At 37.8% G+C, this 24,360-nt stretch overlaps 1 protein-coding gene across 1 annotated transcript; it reads right to left on the reverse strand.

Annotated features, from left to right (window-relative positions):
• Positions 1-745: 745 nt before the first annotated feature.
• On the reverse strand, positions 746-22,884 carry LOC145772080 (integrator complex subunit 10-like). Its single transcript, XM_082583897.1, has 14 exons — positions 22,671-22,884; positions 21,968-22,035; positions 21,569-21,660; positions 16,490-16,629; positions 9,192-9,393; positions 8,662-8,755; positions 7,884-8,050; positions 7,261-7,437; positions 6,755-6,899; positions 5,040-5,112; positions 4,027-4,250; positions 3,253-3,419; positions 2,651-2,729; positions 746-1,075 (listed from the first exon to the last, which is right to left on the reverse strand). Exons 1-14 carry the CDS (start codon positions 22,788-22,790, stop codon positions 904-906), a joined length of 1,920 nt encoding a protein of 639 aa, XP_082440023.1. The 5' UTR covers positions 22,791-22,884; the 3' UTR covers positions 746-903.
• Positions 22,885-24,360: the final 1,476 nt, after the last annotated feature.

Below are 24,360 nucleotides of genomic sequence, written 5' to 3' on the forward strand. Positions count from 1 at the left end.
GTTAGCGGAAGCCAAGATTGGGCCAAAGCGACTTGAATTAATCTGTTAGTAAACAAGGTAGGAAAAAACGACCGATACGAGTCTTTAGAAAGAATTTTTGTAAGTAGGCCTACAGTAACTAATGTCCTGTGACATAAACTTTACGTCCAGAATGGCTTCGACATCCAGCCTCAAAGTCAAAAGACACAGAAAAAAAGTTTATGTGGATTTGTTGGCCACTTTTGAACATGAAAATCCACTTGATTTTGAGGTTATCGGTGAAACGAATAGAAATCAGGCTGGCTTCGCGTTTTAAGCGCCTGCAAAACAGCGCTGCGATACCTACAGAAAACACTCTGCTTTTTGTAGTAGGCTATCCAGTTTTTACGCCAGGTGGGTAAAGATTTAGAAAACGGAAAGATAAGGCAATTTTCGTGCCTGCATTCAAACTTACCGTTAATTATCTTGTCAAAGACACAACCTTTTGAGCTGTGTCGTACAGGGGCTCCTGCGAGTGCCTTAACGAAGCTCTCATCGTTCGGCATTTAGTTATTAACTTCCCACTGAGAAAATCAATCTTTTCTTTATAGTAATTTTACATTTACAACATCTGCAGACGTTGAATCAATGCAAGAAAAAACAAACCATTTGCTACATGGGTTATATTACAAGCTTGGTGAATCAGCACGAACCTTTGCTTCCTGCGTTGCCTCAGCCTGGTTTCAAAGTTTTTCTGAACTTGGGATACCAAAAAATACTCGTGAAGCAAAAGTTAGACGTATTTTTATTTGCAACATGAAAATAAGCAGAATAGCAGGCTGGAAAGGGGAAAAGTTAGGTAGATTTGGTGCGATAGCCTGTGTGCAAGTCAAACGCACGAAATAACCGAAAGCATTTCCTCAAAAATAGCTTTCAAGAAGACTTTTATTTAGGCTCGACCATATTTAAACAAGCAGTAATAGAATCCTTACATTCTAACAAATAATTTCGTATCAAAACGTCAATATTTTCTCCATTCCGTTGAACATTCTGCATGATTGATTTCCAAAACTCGTCATCATTTTCACGGTTTGCTGCTTTCTTACTCTGGGGTTTGCTGAATCCAAAATATCAATAAAATTTAACTCGACAAGTATAAAAAACCAATGAAATTGAAAAAAAACGACACTTTGTGTCAATCAACAAACTCATTTTCATACTAAGGCACCTGCAGCTAATAAGGCCCGGCCAGTAATAAGGCCCACCCCCTGGATCTCCGTTGTTACAAATCTTTTAAACAAAATTGGAAGATCTGATTGCTGCTATGGTGAATTAAGACCAACTGGTAAAGTTTCACAGCCTAAAGTTGAGAACTTTTTGAGTTACGGAAAGTTGAAGTTTGGGGAGACTGAAATTGAGTGGTTTTATTAATTTTCACATATTTTAGACTGTTCTACAGTTAACAAACCGCTTTGACTTCCGTTTTTTTGCATTTTATGTGAAAGATATGTGCATGCTGATGCAGTAAAACCAATAAATTTGAACTTTTTTCTAATTAAAGCAAGACTGATAATGATGATCAGACTAGGCTAATTTTGGTAATGAGGCCTATGGGCCCCTGGGGTAACGTTGTGCACCCCTGGTTAAGAAAGTAAGGGTTAAAGACTTGAGTGACCTAAAAATTCTTGTTACACCATTAATCTAATTTGTTATTGCAATGGAAATATCATAATTTCAGAATCAAAATACTTTATCATCCCTACCATATCTAAAAACACCATGTCGCTTTTTAAAAAATGGAGCATGGGGCGGGGGAGGGAATAATTGTCTCTGTGTATTTAATTATTAGTTATGTGCCTGTGTTGTTGATTAGAATTTGTTTTGTAGTGTTGTTATTGTGAAAATACACCTTTTCCATCACTTTTGGTGCTAATTCAAACCAGGCCTTATTCACAACACGTGCATCTAATAAGGTCCGCTTGAGATTTTTTTTATTTTTTTAATATTTTACAACCCCTTTCATTTAGAAACTTGTTTAATAGATATGTTGTTTAGATAGACCCAAAGTATTCTCATTCCAAGTTTCGTTCAAAATTATGCAGTATTTAGAAAAATATTGAGGTTTGAAAATTAGCGGGCCTTATTAGCTGCAGGTACCTTATGACATAAGTCTCTCGTTACGTCACCGTATGACCAACCACTAAGCATAACTGTAAAACCACTCTTCCCTAAACAGCTGAATGGAGAGCAATCCTTAGAATCCGTTGCTCAAGCGCACACCCGAGAGCCGAACTAGTGTCGCTGATCTTAAGCGACCGATTCAAGATCAGGCTGCGCTGGTTCGGCTGTCAGCGTGTTGCACTTGAGCAACGCATTTCATGACTGCTCTGAGTGCTCTCCATTCAGCGGTATCTGGTGAATGGAATAATTCCCCGGCAACAACGTTTTAACAACAATCGGAAACTGCACTCTGTCAATCTCGGTAACCGGGCCTGCGTCACTGGTTCAAAGCCTATACTCTACAAGTATGCGAAACTAACAGGAATAACCTATCAAAGACTTTATCAGTCCGAAGATAAAGATTGAAAACCAACCTACTAACCAAAAACAGATATTGTTGATGATATATCTCACATTTACTGTATGAAGTCGTTTATGTCAACGGCTAACACAGGTAAACATTTCCACTCACGTGTTTTGTGGCGGGGAGATAGTTAGCTTGGTACCTTTGTTGTTCTTCAGAAAGGAAATTTCTTCGAGTATGTCAACATCTAAAAATAGTTTCATCATGTAATCGTTTGCGAAATTATAAACAAGAACTTGGTTGAAGTGAACTCAATGAAGCTTTTAAGTAAAATCACAATAAGTGAAGGACGAAAGGAGAAAGATCATGGCAAACAAACTGTTTACAACACAATGCCATTACAAATCTACAACGTCAAAAGACATCACAAAATCTGCATAATGCCTCTTCACGCGTTAGTAATCATGTGCAGTAGTAATGCTACAGCAATAAAAAAACGAGCTCGTGGAAAACAGCGGCTCACTTTCCTCAATAACCTCAAGGATCATCTTCACGTTACAACCACAACAATTTTTAATACAGTCAAATACCGGGATAAATGTACTGTAAAGAACTATGCATGAACGCTTAAGCCTGAAACAGGCATGGTACACAAAGAATGCTACAGTGCTTTGTCAGCAAAAGGCTAAGTTAGAGTTTAGTTTCAACCTTTTTTTAAATTTGAGATTACGGAGTCAAGCTTTCTTTCAAAGTGAAAAGTTGCTACTAACTTATTATATATTTCGAAAACAAGTCGAAACGGAAACTTCTCTTTTCGGCAATTCGATTCAAGACGCGTTTGCACTGTGGCCGCCATCTTGGCCAGTTGTACTGCGACAGCACCATCGTGTGGCCAAGAATCGAATCATCTTCAACAGACTGTGAGACCTTCTGTAAACTGAAAAAAAAATGGATACGGTAGCTTAGATGCAAAAATTAAAAAGTTGTGAAAGCTGGATGGGTTTTAATAAAAACATATTTGTAAACCAATTGCTATAAACCTGGCCTAGAAGATGGAGTGCTTTTTAGTTAGTAGACATGGGTTCGATACTCGTTGCGTCATAACCCAGGCAGCAAAATCCGTTATTTTTATATTGATTCAACGTGTGCAGACGTTGAATCAATGTCAAAATAACGAGTTTTGCTATCTGCAAACAAAACGAATAAAATCGGCGCGAATTTTGTTTCTGCCGAATGCTCAGCACTGAAGATATGGCTGGATAGTAAAACTGTATTTGAGGCGCTTCTATTTGCTACTGTTGAAACTGTCTGCATTTTGAAGCTTCGAAAGCAACGTCTTCTGTGAAGGGTACAGAACTAAAACATTGTTTGTGATATAACATGCGTGATCCCACACTTGCTTGGGTTAAGTTCAGAACTGAAAGCTGCAAAAAAAAAACAAAGAAAACATTCCAAAATCAGTTTCAGTCCGGTCTGTTTTTATTTGTAATCATCACAACGAAAAACAATATATGCCAAACAAAGCAGAGTAGAAAAAAATTCACCTGTGTAGAAAAATATGGACCCAAAGAGAAAAGAAATCGTCGGCCAATAAACGTATCAACTGCAAAGGACATTTCGGGGGAGAAGGGAAGCTTTGGAGCGGAAATTTGTGGCCAGGGGGAGCAGGGTAATCCACCAAGCTGACGACGTGATCGTTGGGGGGTGCGGCTGTTTGGTTGTCAAAGGGTAACAAAAGAATAGAGTCGAAAGCGTATTGGCACGAGTCCTGCCCAAATAAAAATTGCAAATAATATATAACAACGTAAATAGTGTCGAGTGTTTTAGTGAATACAGCATGCATTGTTAACAACAATGTAAATACGTGAAACTCGCCTAATTCGTCACTTTAAAGGGATTTGAAAAAAAATTACCAATTAAGCAAACTAACGAATTTTCGGAATAATGCAAACAGATCAAAACTATAACAACTTCTGCCGGGACCGACAAAAATGTGACAAGGCGAACTGACAATTAGACAAATTCTACTGCAGCATTGTGGCTTTGTCCTGTAGGCTAGTACATATAGTATAATTTGTGGACTACTCTCTATCTCAACAAGTGAAACCTTAAATGTCTAAAGCGGTCGGCCTATTCAAATCCATGTATTGGTATTCAGATTACAAAAACAACGAGAAGCAGTGGCGTCAGTTTCGTACTAGTATTCTGAAAAGAAGCAGTCTCTCTAATTTTTAAAATTCAAACTATGGAATAAACTACTTTATAAAGTTGACTTTCCATACATCTTGCATTAAAAGGAAATTAATCTCTGGATGGAAAAAAGCCTCTTTGGAAGGTTATGTCTGGCACTCGCGCTGATATACAAAGGCTTTAAACCACTGAGAATTTGTCCCAGTCGCCAAAGTCACGGCCACATTCCTCACAGCTGTATCTTTTCGAAATCATTCTTATGCCAAGTGTAGAGTTTCCATCAAATACGGATCACACAACAAGCAAATCTTAAAAAGAAGGAAAGCACTTCGAATAGAACCAACTAGTCACTACTGATTGTACTTACGTTTAGGTGACGAAGAGAAAAACAAGTCGACACTAGATGGCAGTATGTGCGCAACCGTATCTCGTTGCGTGGTCTATAAATAAAAAGTTAATTTTAAAATCATACACGGGAGCTCGCTCAGTTGACATTAGACAATCCAGCATACACAAACCAAAAAAAAAACGCTTACTGAAAACATTTTTCAAGCGTTAATCTAAGGATGGATTTAGTAAAAAAAACTGAAAGCTTTTAAAATTTGTCTCTAATATTCGAACATTCATCCCAAACAAAACATGACCGCAAACCTTCTTCAAAACTAGATTGAAAATGACTTGATACTTAAATCTCATGTCTTGCTACTTCATCATCATAATCCATCGTCGGTTTGTTCCCCACTAGTGGGGGTGGCCGATTGTTTCCGCGCAGCAATTGTCTTAATCCCTTTTCTCCATTTCACCCTGTCCCTTGCATCTTCCTCCTTCAGTCCGACTTTTTTAAACTCATCCTTCACTTGTTGTTTCCACGTTCTTCTTGGACGACCGCGTTTCCTCTTCCCATCCACCTTTAGATCTAGTGCCTTTCTAAGAAAACTTCCTTCCTCCCTCCTTATCACATGTCCATACCATCTTACTCCATTTGCCCTTGCCAGTTGGTCTATGGTCTCTCTCATCTCTAGCATATCCAACAATTCTTCAGTCCTTTTTTCCCTTCTCGTTTTCACCCCACACATTGCTCTCACCATTGACCTTTCTGTTCTTCTCAGGATTGCCAGTTCACTCTCTCTCAATACCCATGTCTCGCTACCATATAGCATTGCAGGCCGCACACAGCTCCGATATACTTTTCCTTTCATCCTTAGTCAAAATTTTCTGCCATACAACATTTCCCCACATTCCCTGAACTTTGCCCAGCCCAATCTTGCCCTTGTTGTCACCGCTGCTTCACATCCACCACTTCCATCTATCCGATCACCCAGATAACAGAAGTCTGTCACTGTTTCGATGCCATGGCAGAACTCATCATCATGGCCTTCCACTTCATTCCTTCCTTTACTGCATTTCCCACAAACAAAACACTTCGCCAATCTTGTTGCGGCTCTCTTGACATTAGCACATCTTGCATGTACCCACTTTCCACATTCCTTGCATTGCATTGAATTTCTCATCACTTCGGAGGTAGATGTGTGGTACAAGTAGCACCTTCATTCGTGAGGTAGATGTGTGGTACAAGTAGCACCTTTGAACGAGGTGCTACTTGTACCATGGATTGTTACACCATGGATTGATTACATGCCATGGATTGTTACATGGATTGTTACATGTCGCCATGGATTGTTACACCATGGGTCTTGGGGAACACTGGTCTTGATCACACACCAAACTAACAAGTGGGTCCACGTCCCACCTCATGGGCAACAACCTCGACTGGTTGGCTAAAACTTGTTAGAAATCCTGCTGCCATGCAGGAAATACTTTTTTAAGTAAAGGCTAGGCCCACCGCCAATAACTGTGGTTAGCGTCAGGAAGGGCATCCGGCTGGAAAATCTATGCTCCAAAATATTATTTAAATGCAGCAAAAGCATGTCTTGCTACTTAGAAGTATATTTACTTTAGCGACCGGCAGCTGCTCAAGATTGTCAATCCAAGACACAAAGCAACACTTAAAGTTGAAAATGAAGTGAAATAAGTTAATTGGACATAGAAAGATTCAACTATATCATATGAAACATGATTTACATTTCTTCATTAAAATCGGTAATTAATTGTTTGAGTTTCTCCAAAGCAGCAGTGTGGTCATTGTTGTAGACGAGCAAGTTGCAAATAAACAACTGGAACCAGAACCACCGGTCGCATTTCCACCGTCGAAGCAAATGATTGAAATCTGAATAAAAAAAGTAGTTCCGTTCACTTTTTGTGATCGTCCTGACTGGCCGCCATAAATATGAGGGTCAGTTGCAAGATGCGATGTAAGCTAGTATATATGCTGTCTGCTGTAAGCAATGATGATCGAACGATGAAGGAAAGGACGATGGTTCGACACCGCTCAAGAGCATTTGTGCCTTTGGCAGGGCACTTTATGGCACTCATGAGGGTGGACACGAAGATTGGCTTCAGTCTACAATCTAAATTTCCAACCACCTTCGTATGTCGCTCTAGCCTAGATGCGACAAAAGTACAGTCTAATCTTCTAAACTTTCTGAAAGAGTACAATAACAGGCATTTTTTTTAAAGAAAAAACTCACCTTTTTCAAAGGATTCGTTAGAGTGCAAAATGCTCCATGCCTCTCTAGCCACGAGAAAGGTTTCACTTAACTCGGAAGGTTTCTTCACGGCAGTCCGGACTTCTTTCAGTTCTGTGGCGTTGCTTTCTTCGTTAAAATCCCCAATGACAATGACTGAGCCATTGCTGTGGTTATTACCTAAAATATTTTGTCTTCATTTGAAAATGGCTTTGAAAGTAACACTTGCCAAAAAAAAAAACAGTTTTTGAAAACCTGGTCGAATTTGTGGTAAAAAAACATTGTAAAAAAATGCCAACAAAAGCGTCTGTTGATTTTTATTTCCATTGCGTTTTTATTCCATAAAATATTACTTCAAGAGTGTATAGCCTGTTACAACATTGCGAACTAACAACTACTTCTGGAAAGGGTATTTTTAAAAGGGTAAGCAGTGAAAGCTGCTCGCCAAAAACGGGTTTCTACCGCAAAACGTAACCAATTGCACGAGTATGCAGTACAACTTAAGCACCAATTGAATAAAACTTCGATTGTTCTTCAATTCGTTGAATACAGTCAATTGCTAATTTAATTCACTTGATAGCAAGTTTTCAAATCAAAAAGCTAGATTCTAGAACATGACGTTGCACCTCTATACATGGACGGGCTCAGATACGACATATGCTTTGACGCCGCCTCGAAGAGAAGGATCAAGGTGGTGTAGAATATTTGCTTCCTGTTCACCGCATCATCAACGTCAGTTCTGCTCCGGCGGACGAGTTCTCGCATGAAGCCTATTCTGTCCGCTAAAAGTGGGCTGTAACCCAGATGGCAAAATCCGTCATATTTACATTGATTCAACGTCTGCAGACGTTGCAAATAAGGGTATATATATACGTTAATCGTACATTCAAACCAGCTTCCCAGCCAAAAATTCAAATCCTTTTTCACATTGTAAAAAAGGACTGAATAACTGGCTGGGTTAAAAGTTGTAGAACAGCAGGAACTCGACTTCCCGCTACAGAAAATTCTCCAACATATTGGTAATTCGATTCATTATAAAAACTGGCAAAACAAGAATTGCAAGGTACTATACAATACATATATACTGAGTATAATTAGTATACTCAGTATGTAATCAATGAGATAATGAATTAAACAGCTTAGTGATTAAAGAAAAACACTAAAACAGCAAATAACCCATCAAAATATTATGGATTCTAAAGTTTCAATAAAAAGTAGTTCAACAATTTAATATCAACACAGTACGTTAACAAATTATATACATGTATCATAATACAAGACAAAAAGCCACCTAATGATGCGAGACACGAATGACGCGAGAACGCGCGATTCGTGTCTTGCGGCATAGGGATCGCGTCATTCGTGCTCGTGACATTAGGATTTGCTTCAAACAAATTCTGTTACCTTTTAGGATCCTCTTCCAAGTTCCAAGCACATTGGCGAGCTACATTTAAACGAAGCTGCTCCAATTCTAACCACATGTTGTCAGGAGCGTGTTCTGTTAAAGTATCTTTTAGTGAATCAGTGTTTCTAAACATTAAACCAATGTGGAAAAGATAAGTGGAAAAGATATTGATTTGCTATCAAATTTTTTTCATGGTAATTGAAAATGGGCAGCTAAAGTTTTGCTAAGTTGCCTATACCAGCTAAAAATTGTGAGGCAAAAAGGAAACACTAAATTAAGTTTTAAAAAGTTTTGGGCACTCTTTATAAATGAGGTAAACATTGGCAAAACTTAATTATAACATTTTAAGAAATTTAATAAAAAAATTTGTATTGGCGATGACCATTTCCATATATTTCCCATTCAGAAACGTAGATGCAGCAAGCACTCCAGTATTAGAAATTACCATATTTTAGCCATAATACCGTGGATAATATGTAATATATTCACATAAAAATTAGATCGCTTTTGTTTGATGCTCAAAACATACCTGATTCAGAAGTAAAATAACATGCATAAAACTCAGTTGATTTTTGTAGCCATTTGTAAAAGTGTTTATGTGAAACGTTTATGCTTCCACTTCGGCATATAGCTGGCAGTACTTCACGTACGAGCAACTTTCGGTAGTGGTTTACGGGTCCTCCGCTAATATCTTTCTTTTCCGTATCAACTAATTTTTCAGTGAGTGACATCTAAAAGCAATTATAATACAATTGCGCGTTTCTTTTCAATGTCAAGACACATGAACAGTGGACACTGAACAGTGAACAGCCTTAACAAATCATAACATTGAAGGTTATTTGATCTAAAATTGTAAACAAACCTGTCTACAAAACCATTAAAAGACTTTACACTCTTCATAAATATGTACATCTTTAGAACAAAAATAAAAAGCCATAGCAATAATATGTCTTCTAGAAAAGAAAACAAATCAATAGTTTTTTTAACAAACAAAAAGAACAACTGCATAACACAACGACACACTGACTTCAACACCATTCGTCATAGCACATGACTAGGAAACTGTGTTCCGAAAGCTAGTGCTATTACCACAGCGAACTCGTAGCATCAGGCTAAAACAAGTTGTTAATTGTGAAGTAAGCAATAGTTTTTTATCTAAAGTCTAAACCTTAAAATCATTTGGTTAGGGTTAGGCTACCACTCACAACAGTATTTCAATAAAAAAATAATGTTGTAAATGCAGTTTTTCATCTATTAGGACTCATCAGTACATCTATATCAAAATGAGTGAAAAATTACATATTGTTTGTACCAGTTTGATATATATGCATAGGCGTCATTTCAGGGGTGCAAAGGGTGCTTAAGCACCCCAAAATAAAAATCTGAGGTAACAACATAAATGAGAGAGCACCCCTGGGCCCTGGTTTGCATACAAAATACACCGATTCAAATGGAAATTTGTATTGCTAAATAACGTTTTTTTTTTCTTTCTTGAAAGTCGTTTCACCAAAGCGCAATATTTTCAGTGTTTTACATTTGTGTGTGGCACGCAGCGCCACACATATCAAAGGTAGACATGATTGTACTATTGCGTAACAATCAAGCACAAACACGCGCACTGCGTCAAGAAGTGCCGTTTGAGAGAAAACAATTTGTCTGGCTTGAAGAAAATTGCTGTTTTCTACTCAAACGTCTAAAAAAACATTCTGCAAACGGCGTCAGATGCAATCGTTAGCCGTTTCCCCTCTTCATCATACCGAATGGCAGACTTGCTACGAGAGCTGCTAGAGAATCCCACAATGAAAGAAGCCGATGTTACGAAAGTAAGCAAATTTTATGATGGTGACTGAGAACGCAAGGATTTGCTGCGTGAACGCAAACAGTGGTTCGCTTGTTGCAAACGTGACGGTGATGTTGTGACAGTGAATACGCTACGTCAGAAATTCATTGCACAGCCGTCAATGGTCGATATAATGCCAAGTATATATGCAGCTTTGGCAGGGTTAATCGGTTTAAATTGGGGCGGTTTAAACCGCCCGGTTAAAACCGGTTAAAACCTGGTTTAAACCGGGCAGTTTTGACCACCTATTACTGGTCAAAACCCCTTTAGTGTATGAATCAAGTTGCTTTTCAATTGAATTACAAATATTACCCTCCATGTTTAGTAATGATGTTCAACTATATTTTGTTTTGATCAACAATAACCTAAATGCTGGATTTGGAACAAAAAATATTCAATTTCTCAGTTTATTTTTGATATTTCAATCAGTTGGTTATTTTAATTAATGAGAAAATTCAAATTCTAAAGATAAGTTTCTGATAAACCAAAAAATGCTTGGTAGAACGATGAACCATTTGCACAGCCAACTGAAGTACAAGAATTTATTCCAACAAATTTTTTTTTATGAAAAACATTTGCCATAAAATTTGCGCAACATTTGCCCTCCCGTTGCGTAGCACATAAGACGTAGCACGACATGTAATTTAAGGTAGTAGTCTTAGCGCTGTTTGATGTCTTGTTTTTGGCGGCGCTGAAACAAGAGAAAAATTCAAGATAAATATAATCTTTCGTATGAACTTTACAGGCAGGGTCATTTCATTATAATTCATCCAGAAAATTGAAATTTTGGAACCATAGAATTTAGAATTGTCCCATTTTTTCACAGTTTAAAATGCTTGAAATTCTGAGTTATTTGGCACAAATTTTGTCAAAATTGGTTGAGCGGTTTTTGTTTTATCGCTATTTTAATGTTTGACCACTAGGTGGCGATTTTTTTAGTGAGCCGCATAAAAATGCTCATATCTTGGGACTTAGTGGCCCAATCTTCATAAAATTGGTATCTATCCCCCCATTTTCAGGGGTGGGCTTTCCAAAAATAAAGGTTAAAATGAGCTAGGAGTTATACTTTTTGTGATATAAACATTTGTAGTGCTTCGATTGCATGGCCGATTTTGCCATGCGGCCACGTGTTTTTTTCAAAATTTTTTTAATCATTATTATTAGCATAGATGTTATATTCCAAAAATATCTTTTAAATCACTTACAATTAACTACCTCATAATAAAAATTGTGCACAAAAATGCAGAATTTTTAAAATAGTCAAAAACATTGGATTTTAATTTTTTTCATCAGCCTATACTGTGCGGTCCCCCCCCCCCCCCCCCCCCCCTTACTACGCCACTGTATGTCAATCAAAGCATAGTAGTATAATACATTATTACACAAAGTGAAGGAGTCAAGACATAAAGATGAAGGAGTTTAATACATCGACAGGATGTAATGAGCTTGTCCGATGTGGGAAATAATTATATCATTTTCCAAACATATCTCGCTGCTACTGGTAGGATAGTGTGCATAGTACAATTGCGTTACTTTGATTTGTCAGAAGTTACATGAAAGAACAGCGACAGTCTTAATAGTAAAGTGAGTTGTATGCAACAATCTGAGCAAGTATGTACATTGTACAACACCCCACCGGTACATAACATTGCAAAATAAAGTCACACTATTCTGACGATATAACTACAAGTCTATACACTTCTGCTATCATTTCTGAATTGAAATATATAGGCTTTGTCTGCACTGATCATTGTAAAATTACATACATACATCATTGTAAGATTATTAGTGCCAAGAAGTGTACGAAACATTAAAGATAGTTTTAAGTGACTTTCTGCAATAAAATACAATTAAAAAGGATTCAATAAACCTATAGTTTTGCATGCATAACTAGTGCATCCCATGTTTATCGGCTGCCGAGAAACATATTGTTGATTGGATGGTCTGAATGGCTAGCGTGGAAGCTACACCATTATGGTTAGCGAATCGCAACTGCTCGCTGTACTAGTGAGTGCTCAGCCTTGTGCTGATAGCTGGGAAGAACGTCCCTTCTTCACATAGTGCATCCCATTTTGCATTTAACATTATGTGACACTGGACAAAATATGCTCACTGCAGAGCCATTACAACATGTGAGGGGCAACAATCGGAATGAATAAAAACGCAATTGAACAAGGGCCGCCATGCATGTAAATAAACCGACAACCACGGTTTCTACCATGTAGCTAAACATGTGAACAGCAGCATGAATTACTATACAATTGAACACGGGTTGTCATGCATGCAAATAAACTGCAAACCACAGTTTCTAGCATGTATTGTACAGTAACTAAGCTCTGTGAGAGGAAGCAAAAATATAAATACAACACAAATGAACAAAGGTTGTTGTATACTTGGACACATAGAACAACATGCCATTATTGTAACATTAGTCAAGACCTAGACAGCAATTTCAGGCAATCAAACCCAACCAAATAGAAGCCAATCAATGCTCTTCTTGAATGCAAATGAAGCGACGATTCACAGTTTTCATGTTTGGAGCCGAAAATGTGTATATTCTGCCTGTTATAGTGGAAACTGTCCAAAATCATCTGGATTGAAGAAATTCAGGACCAGGCACAGTGCTTCCACGCTGGAATCTTTGTTGAGTATTTCTCACTGGCACCAGTTCCTCAGCTTTTATATAGAAGAAAGTTACACTTGTTACAGCTTCAGAGCAGTATTGATAGGCAGCTGCAGCAGTCAAAATTTGGTTTGCAGTTGGTCTGCCTAGACTTTCGTTACCCAGCTTCGTTTTTACTACTCCATCAATCCTGTCACATGGAGATTTACCATGATTTGTGGCAAAAAATGACCACTTTTGAACAAAGATTCCAGCGTGGAAGCACTGTGCCTGGTACTCGTGGATACCATTACTTTAGTTCAAGTTATATTGGTTCTTTCAGTTTTAAGCGCGTATCAGATGATTCACAATTCGCTAGCAGCCTAGCACGCATTGTTTCTTCGATGCAGCCCCAATGATAAACATCCAAGATGTAAGTGTCATGTCTTATGTAGCATGTGTTTATGACGGACAGTGGTGGGTTGGGCTTGTTGAATTATTGTGGACAAAGAAAAGAATGATGTTCTGGTCAATTGTATGCATCCATGTGGCCCCTCTCCATCTTTCGATTAGCCTGGCCGTGAAGATAAGTGTTACATGCACATTTCATGATTTTGGACAGTTTCCACTATAACAGGCAGAATATACATATTTTTGGCTGCAAACATGGAAACTATGAATCGTCGCTTCATTTGCATTCTTCAAGAAGAGCATTGATTGGCTTCTATTAGGTTGGGTTTGATTGCCTGAAATTGCTGTCTAGGTCTTGACTAATGTTACAATAATGACATGTTGTTTTATGTGTCCAAGTGTGCAACAACCTTTGTTCATTTATGTTGTATTTATATTTTTGCTTCCTCTCACAGAGCTTAGTTACTGTACAATACATGCTAGAAACCGTGGTTTGCAGTTTATTTGCATGCATGACAACCCGTGTTCAATTGTATAGTAATTCATGCTGCTTTTCACATGTTTAGCTACATGGTAGAAACCGTGGTTGTCGGTTTATTTACATGCATGGCGGCCCTTGTTCAATTGCGTTTTTATTCATTCCGATTGTTGCCCCTCACATGTTGTAATGGCTCTGCAGTGAGCATATTTTGTCCAGTGTCACATAATGTTAAATGCAAAATGGGATGCACTAGTTATGCATGCAAAACTATAGGTTTATTGAATCCTTTTTAATTGTATTTTATTGCAGAAAGTCACTTAAAACTATCTTTAATGTTTCGTACACTTCTTGGCACTAATAATCTTACAATGATGTATGTGTGTAATTTTACAATGATCAGTGCAGACAAAGCCTATATACTGCATTCCAATTCAGAAATGATAGCAGAAGTGTATAGACTTGTAGTTATATCGTCAGAATAGTGTGACTTTATTTTGTAATGTACTTTCTTTCTCAGATTGTTATGTATTTCTTAGATTGTTGCATATAACTCACTTTACTATTAAGACTGTCGCTGGTCTTTAATGTAACTTCTGACAAATTAAAGTAACACAATTGTACTGTGCACACTATCCTACCAGTAGCAGCGAGGCATGTTTGGAAAATGATATAATTATTTCCCACATCGGACAAACTCATTACATCCTTTCGATGTATTAAACTCCTTCATCTTTATGTCTTGACTCCTTCACTTTGTGTAATAATGTATTATACTACTATGCTTTGCTTGACATACAGTGGCGTAGTAAGGGGGGGGGGGGGAGGGGCGGACCACCCAGTATGGGTTGATGAATAGTTAGTGATTAAAGTAGAATTATTAGAATAGGAGTCAGTTATCTAAGTCAACATTAGCATTGAAAAGAAAGCTTGACTACAGTTCTGCTCATAAAATAGTTGTAATACAAGTAGTGGTAATGAAATCTAAAGTCTTATCCCAAAATTCCAAAAAAAAAAAAATCCAATGTTTTTGACTATTTTAAAAATTCTGCATTTTTGTGCACAATTTTTATTATGAGGTTGTGAATTGTAAGTGATTTAAAAGATATTTTTGGAATATAACATCTATGCTAATAATAATGATCAAAAAAATTTTGAAAAAAATGTGTGGCCGCATGGCGAAATCGGCCATGCTATCGAAGCACTACAAATGTTTATATCACAAAAAGTATAACTCCTAGCTCATTTTAACCTTCATTTTTGGGAAGCCCATCCCTGAAAATGGGGGGATAGATACCAATTTTATGAAGATTGGGCAACTAGGTCCCAAGATATGAGCATTTTTATGCGGCTCACTAAAAAAATCGCCACCTGGTGGTTAAACATTAAAATAGCAATAAAACAAAAACCGCTCGACCAATTTTGACAAAATTTGTGCCAAATAACTCAGAATTTCAAGCATTTTAAACTGTGAAAAAATGGGACAATTATAAATTTTATGGTTCCATGGCCTGGATGAATTATAATGAAATGACCCGGCAGCCATCTGTGGCTGCCTGACAGGTCGGTATTGGCAGCCATTAATGAAAGTTCAGGCGGCCATGGCCGCCAGCTATTTCGAGGCCTGCATATCAAAATGGTCACAACTCACAACTGCTTTTATATATATATATTTCCTAAATAGCCCATAGCCCAGGTAGCCGACCATTCACTACATATAATAAAAATGTTTTTCTGGGTTTTGACCGGTTTAAACCTAGTTTTCACCGGTTAAAACCAGGTTTAAACCGCTTAGTGGTCAAAATTAGTTTAGACCACTTAGAGATCAACCCTGAGCTTTGGTAACTTACATTGTTATGCCGACTTCTTCCTGTGAAGCCGAACGTTCCTTTTCGTTATTACGACGCTTGAAGACCTACCTTCGCAGCACTCAAACGCAACAACGACTGAACAATTTGGCCGTTATAGGTAGTCATCGCGAATTGGCGGAGAAATTAAACATGGAAGAACTTGTCACGGAGTTTGTTTCCAAGACAACGACCCGCAGAAACAAATTTGGATGTGATTAATTTATAGCAAGCCGCATTATAAGGCAGACGTGAACAAATTAAAGCAATTAAAGTCGAATATATTTCAATATTCAATGTAAGATCACTTTCACCTCGCATGTAGCCTAATACTTGTTTTCATTTCTATCTGATCGTTTGACATACCGCTGCAGTCTATTCGATTACACATACGACAGAATTATCTTCTTTTATGTTGATTCGACGTTTCATGACGTAGGCTAAACATGGTTGAATTTACTATTAGATTGAGTCATTTGTTTTAACATTTTCCATCGGTCAGGTTTTCAATTGATAAGCCTATATTGACAATTTTCATAAGATAACTTAGAGCACCCCTAAGTTCGTCAAATTTTTTTAAAAAATTACGCCAATGTATATATGTACAAGTAGATTGTATAATATAAAATTAAAAGTGCTGGCAGCTTACCCCATATTGAGAGACAGTCTGTGGGAATTTATTCATGAGAACTAGTAGCAGTTTGGAATACTGTGTAATGTCATCATGGCATTCTGCACTGGCTAGAATCATGCGTTGTTGGGTTAAAGGAGGCAATCCTTCAAAAATAGCTGAAATAAAAAGAAATAGTATGTCAAGAGTGGTATTTTAAAACAGAGAAAATGGGCTGTTGCTCCTTATGATTTACATAGCAGCTATTAAACTAGTGACTGCCAGTGCTGAAGTACCAGTACAATGAGTACATGTATTGTATATACTACTACAGTACTGAGTGGCATTTTAAAGTATGTACATCTAAATATTGGTGTAACAAATAACTGTAACTTTCACAGATACTACTTTCTTTTAACTTTCAAGGTACAGTATCTCAATAGGATTCTATTAACATTTATTTTAAAATGGCTTTACACCCAGTTGAAATATTCTGCATGATGTAATGTATATGGTGAATCCCCCAACCGCGAATTTTTTTTTTGAAGCACGAAATGGTTTTCATCACCCACTCTTTAATTCTGAAGATATATTTTTTTGGTGGTAATCCACTTCTAGCTAGTTGCGTCTACCTTACAAAACAATTTATTTCAGGCGAAAACTCCATCAACTTCGGATAGACGGAACAAAAGCGTCACATGGGGGAAGCATTTTCGAGGAAGAGGAAGAATTCTTAATGCGTAAATGCGCACTTGGGGAAATTCGTGGATAATAAGTTTTTTTCAATTGCACGTTTATTTCGTAATAAATTTGCTTCCATTTGACATGGTTAGCTCCTGCATACCTACTGATTATTTTCACATAGTTTCATTTGAAAAAAAGAACAAACCTTGGCGTAATGGATCCCGAAAACGATGTTGGTCTGTAGGAAAATATGCATAAATTATCGCGGATCCGCAATTTTCCTAATTTTTATTTATTTAGTGAAAAAATATCAATCCAAAGATTTTAAAGACTTGAGAACACAATAGCAGAGTTAACATTACTCATCAATTGATTGATTGAATGTTTATCCTCGGACTGGGAAAGCTTCTTGCAGAGCTTAATCCTGGCAGTTTCGCATACTTGTAGAGGCTTTGAATCACTGACACATGCCCGGTCACCGAGATTGGCAGAGAGAAGTTTCCGATTGTTGAAGTCATGTTGCTGGGAATTATTCCATCCAGTAGTTGCCGCTGAATGGAGAGAAGCCGTGAACGTGCGTTGCTCAAGCGCACATCCCGAGAGTCGAACCAGCACCGCTTGACCTTGAAGCTTCTTCGTTCCAGAAGTCACGCGCTAACCAACAGAGCTATCGGGCGGACGCCACTACACAACGCAAAAGTGGAAAAAAGAAATTTAATAAAGAAATTGAAATGAAAAACACAGCATAAGAAAAACAATCAATCAAGCAATCAATCAAAAACGGTGTCCGACGTTTTCTTCGTAAACAGTTCTTCGTAAAGTTAATTCTTTGTAAAACAATTCTTCCCAAAGCATTTATTCGTGCATGCAATGGAGATTTGATGTTTACGAAGAAATGCTTTACGAAAAATTCTTTTACGGACGAACAATAATTCGATAAACAATTGTTTTACGAATAATTGCTTCCGAAGAATTGCTTTACGAAGAATTGTTTACGAAGAATTCGCCTATAACCATAAAAAACAATCAATCACAACTTAACAAAAAAGAAAACAACCCGTCACGCAGAGGAATTAAAATGATTCGAGAAATTCTTCAAACATTTTGACTCGCTCTGCGTGACGAGTGCGGGCGAGACGTAGGATGGCATCGTGGTTGTGGCATCGCCATTTGTTGCCTTTAAGAGGCAGCATGGACGCGACACATATCACGTCGCATGCTGGGTAAATGGTTATGTCAGGTTCCAAATGATCCGGGAGGTTGATATAAATGCCCGGACTGCCCGCCACTCCTTAACGCAGCAGTGCACTTGCAGCTTCGACAACGGTCCTGCTTCATCTGCGAGGAAGCGTCTACATACTCTTCCTATGTAGAGGATTTCTTTTCCTTTATGCAGAAACATGCAGGCACACCAAGAGCGAATGATGTCAGCTTCCACGTTAGGAGGGCCCAGTGCTTGCCAGCAAGCCTTTAACTCGCCGGAAACTGATGTCGGTGCAGAGGAAGTTGCGGCTTCCAATTCGTCTGCACCTTTCACAACTTTGAGCACCTTTGATCGCTTAGGCAGTTTAGGCCTAGGTTGCGACAAAGATTTGATTTTTTTTAGGTATTCCTCGTCTGAAATTACAGCAGCAGCAAAGTCAATTTTTCGCCGCATGACTTTAGGCTTGGACTTAAAGGGTCTGACTTTGTCCATGATTGTCTTCTCGAAGCTAGAAGACAAATCTATGGACTGGCTTGATGTTGTTGGCTCATCAATTGGGGTGGAGGAACACGTAGAGTTGTCAGGAACAATTGTCCAACCAAGCACCCATTTGTTGCCTAAACCTGGGCTAGCTCTAGGCATTGGACCGACATTCATATAATGAGGGTTGGCATCTGGTGTTATTTGTTCTGGAGGCGCTGGCACCTGTTGCTTTCGTGGAGTTATCTCGCAGGTTGCCATCTCTTGCATGTCTTCTTGCTTACCTTCAGCAACCCACCTCTTGTATCTGGACAGCATGCGAGTATCCAGTCGATGGTCTGGGTATTTGTTTCTATTGACTGGGAAAATCCCAGTTGAAACAAAACCGCTTTTAACATTGTGTAGCGTCAGACACTCATACCAGATAGAGGCAAGCTCATCAACAAAGTCGGCCTTTGTTAATGAAATGCGGCTGCCTGAGATGCCTGACCGCGCACTCAAGAGTGATGTCCACTTCCTCTTCAACGGCCCAAAACAGGAAACGTCCAATGGTTGAAGGACATCTGTTACATGCGGGGGGAATTTGAGGATGGTAATGTCCTCATCTATGGCCGTCTGGATAACTTTGATGGAAACATGACTCATATGTCCATCCAGAAGAAGTAGCAGAGGTCGTTGGGTCACTCGTTTACAGAATGAATCAAACCAGGCATGGAAAATATCAGATGTCATCCATCCCGTCTCGCTGACTGCGTACTGAAATCCTGGATGGGATGCAGAACCTGAAATTAATAAAACATACATAGCTTACCTGTTACTAACAACTGCTAAATTGACTTGTTAAATGCAATATATTATATATGTTACATATAAACAACATAAAAACATTTACCTTTCCACGTGTTTTGGAGGTTCTTGCCTTGAAAGACGATCAAGGGTGGAGAAGCCTCACCGGCAGCGCTGCAAGAAGCTAACACGGTTGTGTTGGCACGACCAGGACCGGAGGTGACCTTGAAGGAGACCTTGCCACGAGCTCCCACAACTCGACAACTGGACGGATCACTGGGAAAGCCGGTTTCATCACAATTCCAAATTTGTGATGCAACAAGTTTCTTAGAATTGACCACATCTTCCAGAAGATCAAAAAAATCAAAGATTAGAAATGGATTAGATGTGGCCCCCTTCCTTGCTTTGCTGATGATGTTTGCTTTCTTCAGTGATAGATTATTTCTCTGCATGAACTTTTCTAACCAGTGTCGACCTGGCCGATTGTTCTTAAATATTGTTGTGATGTTATTGCAGTCCAAATGGGACTGGACCATATCCAAGAATTCATCCACACTTGGGCTGAATCCACAGTTGCACAAGACGGAGAGGCAAACACTCATAGAGTTTTCAAGCGCTGGATCTAACACCTGCTTCCGGCCCGATGTTCCATCTGCTTCTGCTTCCCCTCTTGCTTTTCTCCTAGACCTGAGGGTGCTCTCAGGTATGCTGTAGCGAAGAGCAGCACTCCGGAGGGAAGTGGAGCTGCTCCGCAATTCCTGCAGTGCTTTTTCCATGTCGGCTTCGCTCCAACTACATTTATACATATTTCACATGCAAGTCTATCACTCTGTCATATATTCAATTGCTTATTTCCTGGAAATATAAAAATAAACCATTGATTGATTGATATTTATGTGTAAATTTGCCTCCGACTCTGAACAGCTCCACACTAGCCTGCGCATGTATAACATATATGATACTGTATATAATACATGTTTAAATAAGTTTCTAAACATCTGCATCCTAGGCAAAGACTACTCTTCATTACACTTCCTCACTTTTTCTATGACCTGATCAAAACGGAAATATTTATGTAGTCAGGAAGAACAGCTCATACGACGAAGAAGAAAACGGATATGACAAAAGCAGGGTTGCCAGGTCCACTTATGGAAGAAATGCCAAACAACTGAACAAAAAATGCCAAATGACCTAGAAAAAAAGCCAAATAGGCAAATCGGAGCAAAATCAAAGGTTTCTTCATTAATAAATAATGGAATTGGTAAAAAATGGGTAAAACTGCAAAAAAGCTCAGCCTACACTTGCTGCTATTGCACAACCTAGCTATCTTCATTCTTGAGAGTACCGTATTCTTCAGAAAAACAATTTTGAAAAAATGCCTAACAGGATTTTTTTCATGCCAAACAACATAAACAAATTTCAAATGTATGAAATTTGGCATTACAAATGCCAACCTGGCATCCCTGGAAAAAAGCATGGTCGCTATTGCGCAGTGGTAAAATTGCTGTAACCGCGCTTCTTGCTATCGCTATGTAGTGGTTGCTGTTTCGAACTTTATTTGCCGCAAGGTGGTAGAGTATTCTTTTCTGATTTCATTAATCTTTCAATGGTCATTGTAGGTTCACTAGAAGAGATTTAACAGCAAAGTTAGTGCAGACGGTCAGAAAGTTTTAATTTTATTAGGGAAAGGGTTTTGGGACTAGGCCAAACATTTGCTGATTGCTAAAATCTGAAAAGCGGTTTTGGCCTAATTTTTAGTGCAGAAATAGGGATAGCAATCTTCTTGCCTGTGCCATTTCAGTTTTTGAGTTTGAACAAATATTAGCCTGTTTATTTTGAAATTTGTGATTGGGGTAATTTTACCAAAAATTCGCGGTTGGGGGAATGGCTATATAGTACACATAAAACAAACACTTTAAGATATACGAGGAATATTGTGCAGTGATTTCTTCTGCAAAAATCACCTTTTCTAAGTAAATCTGTTTGGCCTTCCACAGCTTTAATCAACTTATCAATCTCGTCCCATGCAATTGCTTCATTCGAAAATTCGCGAAAGCTAAACAAAAATACACATATATATGCATTTTTTAAAAACTTTATGATATTTGCAATAAACTTTGCTAATAATGTCCAAATCTAAAATCACTAACAAATGGAAAATAGACAATAAAAACTGAATAGAATTGTAATTTACTTAAAATTAAAAGTGAAATAAAATTGTTTCAACAAATTATATCCAAATTCTAAAATCATGACTTTCACAGTTTATGAAAAATTACAAGTGTCATTATTTCTTTACCCAACTCCACATATTTTATTATTCTTTCCAAAGAAAGTAAATATACAAATAAAGATATATTCACATGTCGCTCAATACTCTTGAACATTCCTCCACATTTTTTTTGTTGAACTCAAGTGTGTACTCTTCCACCTACAAACAAAGTCAAAGTTTAAACATCAAAATTATATGTATCCAGGTCAAACATGCCTGGATTTTTTTAGTTACAAAGGCTTGCTTAGAATGCTCACTTCATAGAATGCAGCCAGAATACATAAAGCATAAAAATTTAGGCTAGTTTAGCATTGCTCTTGCACAATATACTAACACATGTTAAAAGCATATAATTTACTAAACATTGATCTCTTACTACTGAATATCTAACTACCATAATATAAATATTAATACACAATGCTGTGGAGGTGTATACATTAATGTAGCTTTGAGAGAGAAATAACTTTACAATACCATAAACAGATGACTGACAATTAACTTACAAGGTTAAGGTTTTGAACTTTGCCCAGGACTAAAAAAAATTTCCAAAATACAAGTTTTTGTTTTCAACAGATTTAATTTTTTTAAATTAAGGCAGAATTCCTTTTCTGACAACGCTATTGAGGCTATATTTACACTATGTAGTGTAAACTACATATATGTAAACTACATATTTACACTATGTGGTGTAAATATAGCCACAGCCATATATTTTACCTATTGTATAAACTTTTAACCAAAACATTTATTGGTGGGTACTGGGTATTTAAAGTGAAGATAATCAACAGAAGTACCTGTAAACGAAAACTCTGTGGAAAAATATTCTTTGCTGTTAACAACCAGCTTCTTGCAGCATAAATATCCTTATTAATAAGATTTTGAGATGTGGACAGAAACCAATCTTCTATTTCCATGTGATATTGGTATGGTAATCAGTCTATTGCATGTAAGTCTAAACAATGTTAACTATTATTTTTCAATGTTTTAAAGTCAATATTTGAAAAATATTGCATTGGCTATATATAAAACAAAACAATAAAACAGTTTCAAAATAAGCGATTCAAACACATACATTTGCGTTCTGCAAGTGCAAACTTAACACAAAACTTCTCGCTTGAGCGCATACCAGTGATGCCAAGATATTTTTTGAAAACAAACAAGTGAACAATTCAATTTTTATTTTTTGCTGCTGGCGCAAATATGTACAGAACGACAAAGTAAACATACGAATTTGACACCAACAAAAGAGAAAGATGGAAAAACCCCAAAAGTAACACGATCAAACAAGCGCAAAACAGGCAAATCAGCACAAAAGCAAACGCAATAATGTGCAACCATTGCCAATCAATATCAAACACCCAGTTTGACAATTTAAAATCTTAAATACAACTTTTTCAGTCCATACATCATGCTTATTTCAAGATTGACATTCATTTTTGCCATTTTACGCATATATGTCTGTTGTATTTCCAGACGTTTAATATAAAATAAGCGATAACAATAGTAGTAACCAACCAAGTGAGAAAACCATTTACCTCTTGTAGCCTACTTACTAATAATAATAATGTTATGGTTTTATTTATTATCGCTCTACAACAGCTAAGGTCTTTTAGCGACAGGGCTCATTTTTAATTTGTATCAGGTTTACGATGTTATCACATTATTACCCGACTCATTCTCACTGCGCTATGCAGGATAGAACACAAGCGGTACCGTTTTTAAAGTCTTCGGTTTGACCCGACCTGGAATCGATCTCAGATCTACCAGCACCAGAGCCGAAGGCAAAACCACTCGGCCAGTGAGCTGGTTCTTGTACTTACTCATTCAGTGTATAAAAGCAACGCAATATATAGTAAGAAAGAAACGCAAAACAATCAACTACGGAACGTGGTACAGAACGCTTAATTGATTACACGCGTTGTGCGGTGGTAATCAATTCCAGCGTCTGTACCAGAAAACGCTGAATGAATTTATGTAGTGAGGCAGGTCACAAGTTTACATAAAATCAACGTAAATAAAATGACGACTATAACAATAACCTAGGGATATTATCCCTGCAATAACCTTATTTTGAATGTGTCTAATTGTTTATACTGGCATTGACATAGCAGATGTCTTATAGTGAATGTTGCATGCAAGTGAATTTGTTAAATTGTTCTTTTTGCTTCATAGAATCATCAGGCCCGTAACTAGCTTGGAGCAGCAGGGGGGGCAAAAAGTATTCTAGAGGGGGCCCAACTTTTACTTTCCGTATCATGTACGAAAACGACGTTTGTACACAATGTGTGTAGTATATTTACGCAAGAACATTAATCGTAGGCCTAATACAACGTTTACATTAAACTAGTTTATCATAGAACCAGTCAGTGGCGTAGCCAGGAATTTTGAAAGGGGGTGGGGTTTGACGGCTGACGGGCAAAGAGCGACGGCGTCTTCGCCAAAGGCGACACCCAGCAGCGGGGGGTCTGGGGGGCTTCCCCCAGA

Source organism: Aplidium turbinatum, chromosome 6, assembly GCF_918807975.1.
Source record: "Aplidium turbinatum chromosome 6, kaAplTurb1.1, whole genome shotgun sequence".
Lineage (NCBI taxonomy): Eukaryota > Metazoa > Chordata > Ascidiacea > Aplousobranchia > Polyclinidae > Aplidium > Aplidium turbinatum.

Bases quoted from the DNA above. Each gene is read 5' to 3' on its own strand.
- LOC145772080 (XM_082583897.1), bottom strand. From the start codon at position 22,790: ATGGAAATAGAAGATTGGTTTCTGTCCACATCTCAAAATCTTATTAAT. The intron at 9,394-16,489 runs GTAAGCTGCCAG...AATTGCTTTTAG, and splicing joins AGACTGTCTCTCAATATGGG to ATGTCACTCACTGAAAAATT. The intron at 8,051-8,661 runs GTAACAGAATTT...TCTGGGTTACAG, and splicing joins TTGGAAGAGGATCCTAAAAG to CCCACTTTTAGCGGACAGAA.